Source organism: Hippichthys cyanospilos, chromosome 7, assembly GCF_059441005.1.
Source record: "Hippichthys cyanospilos isolate Australia breed blue-spotted pipefish chromosome 7, RoL_Hcya_1.0, whole genome shotgun sequence".
Classification (NCBI taxonomy): domain Eukaryota; kingdom Metazoa; phylum Chordata; class Actinopteri; order Syngnathiformes; family Syngnathidae; genus Hippichthys; species Hippichthys cyanospilos.
In genome coordinates, this window is record NC_142375.1 from 13,028,057 (window position 1) to 13,037,028 (window position 8,972).

An 8,972-nucleotide genomic window follows, 5' to 3' on the forward strand; every position below is an offset into this window, starting at 1 on the left:
AGAGAGATGGAAGTGGAAGTAAACACTGCATATACCAGGTATCCTAAATTTCACCTCCACTATTCCGCAAGGCAGGTGAGTGTTCTTGCATAGCTCTGTTTTTGTATTGCAAAGCTGCAGGTGTCTGCAATCTCCCCGCCATGATTCATTCCTGCCCCTTGATTGGCTGTCACGATACGAAGCGCAACAAAAGTTAATATTTATTTAACTTCTTTCGACCAGTCAAAATGGGTGGAATTTTGCTTTCCGCCGCGCGTCGCTCATATGCGTCCTTCGCATCGCCCAATGCTCCTTCGCGAACTAACTCGACCCCAATTTAAAATGTGCCATTTTTTTGCCTTTTACCTTGTCGGTGCGAACGCAGCATTCATGTAGGAGCGACACAGACAATGACCTTGAGGAAGAGTTTTTAATGAAAGAAAGTGTGAGTACCAAACACTGCGTCCCGACATTCACGTGAGTAACCCGTAAAAAAATGATGCGTACCCCTGGGTATACCTCCATACTACATTTAGGAGATCACAGGGCAACCCCCAGGGCTACTCCCCATGAGGAATGCATCTGTTATCTGACTTAGAAGTTACACTGACAAAAACTAACACAATGAGACTTGAGCAAAATACTAAAGAAATTAAAGTAAATAAATGAACATCCCAAAATACACTTCACATTCATAAGAGACTCGTGGCCATGACACATACTGTACTTGATTTTATTAAGAGTGTCATACACACACTCATACTATTTATGCTACACCATAGCTAAACACTATCCTCATCACATGTAGCAGTTCGTTCTGACATTTCAATTACACTTACATAAAACCGTCAAGTGACATATTTGATCATCAAGGACCATAGAGCATAACATAAACATTCACATATTCACTGATTGATTCTCTAAGCTGCATTTTTGTTGAAAAAGCCAGAAGCAAAAGTTACTTCTTTCTCACTCTTCAATGGCATCTGTGGTTGTTCATCATATAGCAAATAATATTGACAAAAGCCAAAGCTTGTTTTGCAAGAGCATGTGCTTTTTAACCTTGATAAAGTACTTTAATGCCATGCAATTCTCTAATGTAACCACCCAAGCTTGACTTTGGCATCCGGCAATATCCACCAATCTGTTTCAGTCAGGTGTTCCATGGGGGATTGTGGAAAAACAATGTTGAATTTGAGAGTGTTTCCAAACTTTTGACCAATTCTGTAATTTTTGGCAGATGCTAACTAATTATGGTCCAAAAAAGGTTGTGCATGACATTTAATGTTTTTTGCCGTCACTTGTACTTTTGCAGATTTTTGAGTGGATTCACGTTTAAGTAATTTAATTAAGTGCCTCCACCTGCAGTTCAAATTCAGACACTAATTGCCTTGCACATACTGGGTGCACAATTTGCAAAAAGACAGAGCAATGCTTATTACACAATTCGATATTCTATATATATATAAAATGAGGCACATAAAACGTCAGAACAAAATGTGCATAACACTATGCATTAATTACCAGTGAAGACAACTTCTGTCTCTCGACACTAACAGCCAAATGCTTGAGCATAATTACATCTTTTTTATTTAAGTACCTGCATTTACTGAAGAAAAAAACCCTTCACCACAGGCAACTCAAAAAATACATTTTCCAGGCACATTACCATAAAGTCATCAAAGTGAAAGCCTAATATTCAGCACACTGCACTGAGAACATCTTAAAAGCAAGATCCTTTAGATAGATTGATAGCTTTTATCATGATTACACCTGCATGGACACAAGAAATGACATTTTGACTTAACAAGATCAAACTGTCCAAGAAAACTACAATACAATTGACTGACGGGGGGAGACAGACGGCAAGGCCCGTCAGGATGCGCTTCGCAGAAATAAGGTTAAATGGGGTGGGGGGTGATGGAGGGAAAAAAAAAAACGAGTCTTGAGCCATGCCTCAAACAGAGGTCGTGCCTCAAGTCTGGAAAAAAAAAAATCCCGGAACAAGCGCCAACAAAGACACCACAATATAGCTCACACACCTGTAGATGGTTGGGGGAGGAGCGGTGGGGAAAGGGGGCCATGACATTGCCTCGTCGACAGCGGCCACGCAGGTGAATTCAGGAAGGACCAGTGGTGTAGTGGTCCCTTGAGAAGTGGGTGCGCTCCAAATTTCTCCCTTATTTTTAAGTACTTAAAAAAAAAAAAAAAAAGGACGGTTTTAGAATCATTGACAAAAAGATCTCTAACCAAAAATGTCATTTCTACTATTATAAATTTATCATGACTTAATTAGGAGCAGTTTGTATTTAGATTACTGGTCACGTAAGCAGAATGGATGGATGAAAAATGTATTCGTCAAACAGGTTTTGTTTTCGTTTATTTGGAATTCTGTTTTGCACTCCACAGGTCTGGCCATTCATTATTGATTTCTACATAAGAAAACAAACACCAAAAATGATGCATTGCTCTGTCTCTTTCACACACATTACTGTGATCACAACAGTCATCAGCAAGACATGGGCCCCCCTTCCCTCTCCAAGTGGAAAGATTTTTCAGCAAGATGAAGCATAGAAGAGAGTAGTGAATGAAATACCATAATTCCCCATTTATAAGACGCACCTGTGCAAAAGACATACCATTAATTTAGGGGTCAAATTCTGGTATTTTCTGTTAGCGTGTAGTGTGTATAAGATGCACTGACATTTTGGCAATAATGTATAAACTATATCAACATTTTACTTGATCCTCTCAGTTTTTGTAATATTCCTGTGAGTGAATATGGATGGACTCGGACGTTGGTTAAGTCTGCCTGCTTCTTTTATTGAAAATAATTCCACAGCAACCTCAGCTAACACGAGCTATAGTGAGTTGCGACAGACACTTGATGTTAACAGCAAACTGACGTCCTACTCCTCTAGCTCGTCCCATTATAATTATTTTAAGAATACAGCCGATATAAAATTGCGTATCTGTGCGGAAAAACTCAGCTTATGTGGACGACAGCTTAAAGGAGGCTATCGGGCTATTGGATATTACTGAAAGGTGTACATCAGGGGAGGTTAGAAGTGGGTATATGCAATGCTTACTCTAAATAAAGTGGGTACACGCTGTATACCCTCCACTACACCAGGGTGTACGGTCAACGCCTTAGATCTATATTGCGGACCGGGAGGGTGGGGGTGCTGGCTGCTCTAAAAACCACATCATCCTTCTCACTATGTACGTAATGTCAACAGCGGCCAGAGGAAAAAAAAAACTAAGAGCAAGCACAAACGTATGAACTGTTAAATCATTTCCAAAACGTTATTTCAGGTGCAGCCCACGCGGCCCGGTACCAGTTGATGCACGGACCGGTACCGGTCCGCGGACCGGTGGTTGGGGACCACTGCACTACACCACTGGGAATGTTGAGTTGTGATATATTGTGTTTATTTTGAAGTTGGACTTCACAGTAAGCTTTTGGCGTGTGACACTATGTTGGTAGTCTTCCTTGTTAGGTCGCTTCCTGGATCACTGGTAAGAAGTGGAAAGAAGTGGAAGTTTGGCAGTGATCTTTCCTCCATCTACTAAAACGCTTTTGTTGCCTATTAAGCAGTGCCCCTCTAATTTGCCAGTGCTTCTTTGAAATTCAGAGATGCTGGTTTTGGTGTCATCACAACATCCGTTTTGGATGTTGTCGTTTCAGTTTGAATGTCATTCCGACTACCGGCAGCCATCGAGTCAAAAACATGGTCAAAATCACACACTAGGAAGTACACTCGAACAGTCTTCTACCATCTCAAACAAGAAGTGATAGGGGCCGCTCCGTCGAGCCAAGTCACTTGCACTCTCCCCGCTGTTGCTGCAGAGTCCTGCCTTCAGGTGCCGCTGAGAGAGGAGAAGCTCCAAAGTGTGGCGCCAGTCACTTTTAGACGAACTGCTGTGCGAGGCGGCGAGGTGGAGAGGCGTGAGGCCTCCGTTGGTCTGTGCGTTCACATCAGCGCCGTGATGCAAGAGCAAGGTCGCCATGGCGACATGCCCCCAGCGGCACGCGCTGTGGAGTGGCGTCCAACCGTCGACGGTGCGAGGGTTCACCTTAGAGCCGGCGGCCAGCAAGGCGGCGGCCACGTCGACATGGCCGCTGTAGGCAGCCCGATGCAGGGGAGTGTAAGCGTCCTCGTCGCTGCTGTTCACCAATGAGGCTTCTGTAGCTAACAATCTGTGAAGTGTGGACACCTACAAGGTAAAGCGCATCGGTAATCAATAATGAATGGTTCATCCCCTAGCTGACCAGTAATTGCTCTCAGGCAGGAGTACTAAAGCACCTGCAAAACGATTGACTCCACAGGATTTGTGAGACGTCTGCCGAGTCTCATGTTGTTCAACAATCTACTTCAAAAATACAGTACACTGGCGGGTCCAAAAAGGTTGCAAGGAACACTGACTTTTTTTTTCTCCATTGATATTAACATGCTAAAGCCAAAACAAACAGTGTCAAGTAAAGTTATGCTTAGAGATGATATATACTTCCCAATATACAGTATAATACGTTTTACAACAATACTAAACCGTATTTACAAATTCCAATGTAGGTCTACCAATGGATGGAATAAAAAAATTAGCAGGATGCCACTGGCGGCTCATCTCCTCCAGTGTTCCTGCGACCTGGCGCTTGTGGCCCCCACCTGGGCGACAGTTCCCTAAGCCAATTGCACTTAAAGAAGCGGCCAAGTGAACGAGCCCAATTGGTCACTCGTTACTAAATGTGTCATTATTTATTTTGTATCCATAATTGCGCTTTAACCAAGCAAAATTGTAGTTGACCTGAAAATATGATAACATTTTCAGTAGAATACTAAAATATTTGACAGATGTAGCTCTACATTCAATTGCCCTATTATATTATCACACGTTTCTATTTGAATAAAACCTTTGCTTCGGGTAACAAGGTTACCCCATCAAAAAATTTGCTCCTCAAAATGACAAAGTTGCTCTTCTAACGAAGTCATTAATGAGCAAAACAGCTCCTGTAAGGTAGTTATTTAAAACCCTGAATTGACAGCGTGTTATAATTATTATAGGTGTGATATAAAGTGATGTTGAATTGGAGTAAACCTTTTGAGGTGTCATACAGGGTTAGATAAATTGAAGTCCACTTTATTAAGAAGACCTAAATTGATAAGCCCAAGAAATAATGACGTGGGACTTTCAGGTTATGACTTGAAACTTGAGTGACTCAGCAGAACACGTTATTCTTTTTCAAACACGAGTCGGAAGAGGTCAAATTGTGCACACTTACACGGTTGTTTTCTGCAGCCCAAAGAATGAGTTCTCCAGGTCTCTCTTTGAGACTTTCTTCTTTTTGTAGGTACCACTCCTCACTGTGGACCTCTTCATCCTCCATTTCTCCATCTTCATCCTTACTCCCAGTCCAGAGGCTGGCCGCCCCTCGCGGGATCAGGTGGCCGTGTGTATTAAGAAGCTCTAGTTGGTTAAAATCCTCTGGAAAGTCCATGCTAATGTGCCTGTGTGTTCCAGAATCCACAGACAAAGCAATGTGAAACACATAGTAGAATCCAGCATCCGGTATCGAAGCTAACCAGATTGAACATGTCGTTGAAAATGTTGGTTAGTTTGTGCAGTTAATGTATGATTACAATCTGCTTTTACTCACTTTTGAAGGTAATACTCTGGACATGATTTTACACCATGCAAGCTACCGTCATTTAGTACATGAACACTTTTCGATTGATGGTCAATAGTTGAGTGGGGGTTTTGGTTCAGCAAATTTAGCCAACACGTCCACACTGTTTGACAGCAGAAACAGGAGTCATTTTTTCAAAATTTTGATAGCATATTTATCTAGTGCGCATTTTTATTTAAAAAACAAATTTCGCACGGTTAGCAATACCCTTTTTTGAGGTGATGCGAGTTACTAAAGATGTATTTCTGCTTCACAGGGTCAGTTGTAACTGTTGGATGTAGACCACACTCAGAAGCTTCCGTCACCAGTCGTCATTTCAATGTTAGCCAGTAATTCTGATAGAAGTTACATTACCTTGTGCATTATTAAAATGATCCTATTAAAACCACAATCTAATATTGTTTACCCTCGGGCTCAGAATGAGGCAAATGACGTCCCCCTTGAGTCTCTGCTTTGTTCCAACTGGTTTCTTCTCGTTTTATAATGTGAAGGATCTTGTAGGGGAATTGTTACAGGTCCCAAAACGATTAAAGGCCAAAACCTGAGCACACATGCTTTTGTGCGTGCGTTTCAATTAGAAATGTGTGGTTGTGTCGTTACCTGTCAGGATTTAAACCTTTACGTCAGCCCACTGGTGCTGTTTGATGGCGTTCAATTAAAACATGGACATCGTAGACAACGTATTTTGTCATGCACAACAGGCAAGTATTATTGTCAATAACATTTAAATTTGGGGATCACGTGAACAAAAATAGAATTCTCACCCTTCGTTTTACGGATTCGCTAAAATACTTCAGAATCATTTTTCTCTTTCCTTTTTTTTTACAAATGTGTAGGGGAAACGTAGTTTTTAAGACCCAAAGTTGAATGAAAATTACGTTTATAAGACTACATTACCCAGAGTTAGCTGCTGTGGCATTTTCTTCTTTGTCTTTCTATATTGTTATTTTTGGCGCTGCATTTACGTTTTGCGACACGTAGTGGTTGTACTGTGAATTGAGAAAATCAATTCCGAGACAAACGAAAGCAAAATGTGACTATATTTGCTGAGAAAATATATTGTCAGCGTCTCAGTTCACCTCCATATCTGTCTGTCGACTTTTATGATATATTAATGCTGTAGTTTCTGTTGAATTATTTAAAACAATTCAGTAAGACAAAGACACGGTCATATAAGATCATATATATATATATATATATATATATATATATATATATATATATATATATATATATATATATATATATATATATATATATATATATATATATATATATATATATATATATATATATATATATTGTTATATTGTTATAATATAATATAAATGGTACAAGTATAGTGTATTTTATAGTATATCTATTGCTTGCCATCTATTTTTCTGTGGTGCTGATGGCTTCTCCATGTTATTCGTCTCAGTTGTCCTCTAAGCATGTAATACAGTCAAGTAAAACCAGAGTAGTTCAAACACTTAATATACATCAGAATCCCATTTTCTCTTATTACCTCAAGAGAAAATGCCTGAAATATATTTCAGTCGAATGTTAGTCTTTGTGGACTTTGTCCTGTTTATCTTGCCCTGACATGATGTTCATTTCTTGCATCTTTTTCCATGAGAAATTCTAATACATCAGGCGATTTTGCCTATTTGGTAAAGTTCAGTCTTCCTCTTGTTCAAAACATATGAGTGCAAGCTGCACCATACTGCAGCAATTCATTTGCAACTTGTGGAGCATGGTGCTCACATTAAACCATCTGGAGGGTGTCCCTGTCGACTATGGGTTTGCTCCAGTAAGGTTGTGATCCAATTGTAGGGCCAATTTGAAGGGTGGGAAAAAGTATTTATCTTTTTTTTAATTAACAATTACAAATGGATTTCATGCTCCAATTATACAACACAAATGAGAGTTTCCATCAACCAAAAGATCGTAATTGGTCCAGCATCCGCCATGTTATTTAATAGTCTTGTTATTTCTCATAATGTGTGTAGCTGTTATACATGTATTTGTCATTCCATTTTGTTTCTATTCATATTAACTCTCTTACATATGGTAAATGTGGAGCAGGGATTTGAGTTTCAATTATATTTGTCAGCAAAACCACAAGGATTACAACCACACAGCGGAATTCTTACTTTGTTGGTTCGCTAAACACAGCTACAGAACCAATATAATCATAATTTTCATTTGTTTTATGAACGTTTAAGATGTAGTTTTAAAAATGATATCTTTAGTTATTTAATTAGTTTTTCTTCACTATAACAGCCTATCAGTCTGCTACACATGCTCTTGTCTAAATACCCTCAGTTTCCAAGAATCACAATTAAAATTAATGCCTGGAGCGCATCTATCATAAAAAAAAGTTGGTCTCATTTCAAAGTTTAGAGACATACCTGCATTCACACTCAAAAGAATTTCATCAATTCTCAACAGTCCATTGATTTAAGTTTCTTTTCTTGACAAATATTGTTCAATATGAGTTTATCCTACCTCATATCTTTTTGACTGTTTAATGAAATCTTTTAAGGCTGACCTTGTATTTGGAATTCCAAAGAGTGAATTATACATTCACAGCTATTAAATGGTTGGAGAACTGTTAATAAAACTTATTTGCTATGGTCGATACTCTGCTATGAAAATGAAAAATGTTGATGTCTCTTAGCCTTCATATTGAGTTTTGAAGGAAGCATTCTAACCCTCACCAACCCTAACCCTAACCTCTACACCCCTGTAACGCCGTGCTAAGTAAATACGAGATCACCTTATTCGAGGATACTGTCAACATTTTTTTCCTTAAATCTCATTATTGATTAATGCGATTTAGAAGAAAAAAAAACTGCAAAATCTTTATACCTTTTTCTTCAGGTTTAAATGCTGAGAATATTGGATGTTACTTTACATCTATTATTATTCATTGATTTAATATATTTTGTTTTCAGAATCAAACGGCTCAGTTGGTCTTAAATAAGGATTAACATTTTTTTTTGTATCAGGCACTTTGATGCACTTTCAATTAGATTATTTCATTTTTCAGATTAACCTGTAACCTGTATAACCCTGTAAAAAAAGTACAGTTAACATTGGTTTGAAAGTAGATTTATATTGCTGTTTTTGTCACTGTTAAAAGGGATACAATTGTATGTAATGTATTTTTGCCTTGTAAACTAATGCAATTTTTTGAAATAATGAACTTATTTATAGTCACTGTGTGCACAAAATGTTTTCTTGTTCCTTGGTGGCAGAATCATAACTGAGAAGCACTGCCCTAAGGTAAATAAACCTTTCAGCACAAATAACAGGATCTGCA

At 38.8% G+C, this 8,972-nt stretch overlaps 1 protein-coding gene across 7 annotated transcripts; it reads right to left on the reverse strand.

Moving 5' to 3' along the window:
• Nucleotides 1-390: 390 nt before the first annotated feature.
• On the reverse strand, nucleotides 391-6,476 carry ankrd49 (ankyrin repeat domain 49). Of its 7 annotated transcripts, XM_088420592.1 has the most exons (7): nucleotides 6,266-6,461; nucleotides 6,072-6,159; nucleotides 5,873-6,000; nucleotides 5,636-5,768; nucleotides 5,261-5,486; nucleotides 3,757-4,197; nucleotides 391-2,172 (listed from the first exon to the last, which is right to left on the reverse strand). In XM_088420592.1, exons 5-7 carry the CDS (start codon nucleotides 5,474-5,476, stop codon nucleotides 2,014-2,016), a joined length of 816 nt encoding a protein of 271 aa, XP_088276718.1. In that variant the 5' UTR covers nucleotides 5,477-5,486; nucleotides 5,636-5,768; nucleotides 5,873-6,000; nucleotides 6,072-6,159; nucleotides 6,266-6,461; the 3' UTR covers nucleotides 391-2,013. The 7 variants fall into 7 exon arrangements, with proteins under 7 accessions (XP_088276718.1, XP_088276717.1, XP_088276719.1 ...); XM_088420591.1 differs by having other exon boundaries at nucleotides 5,636-6,000; XM_088420593.1 differs by lacking the exons at nucleotides 5,636-5,768; nucleotides 5,873-6,000; nucleotides 6,072-6,159 and having other exon boundaries at nucleotides 6,430-6,476.
• Between the last annotated feature and the right edge of the window lie 2,496 nt (nucleotides 6,477-8,972).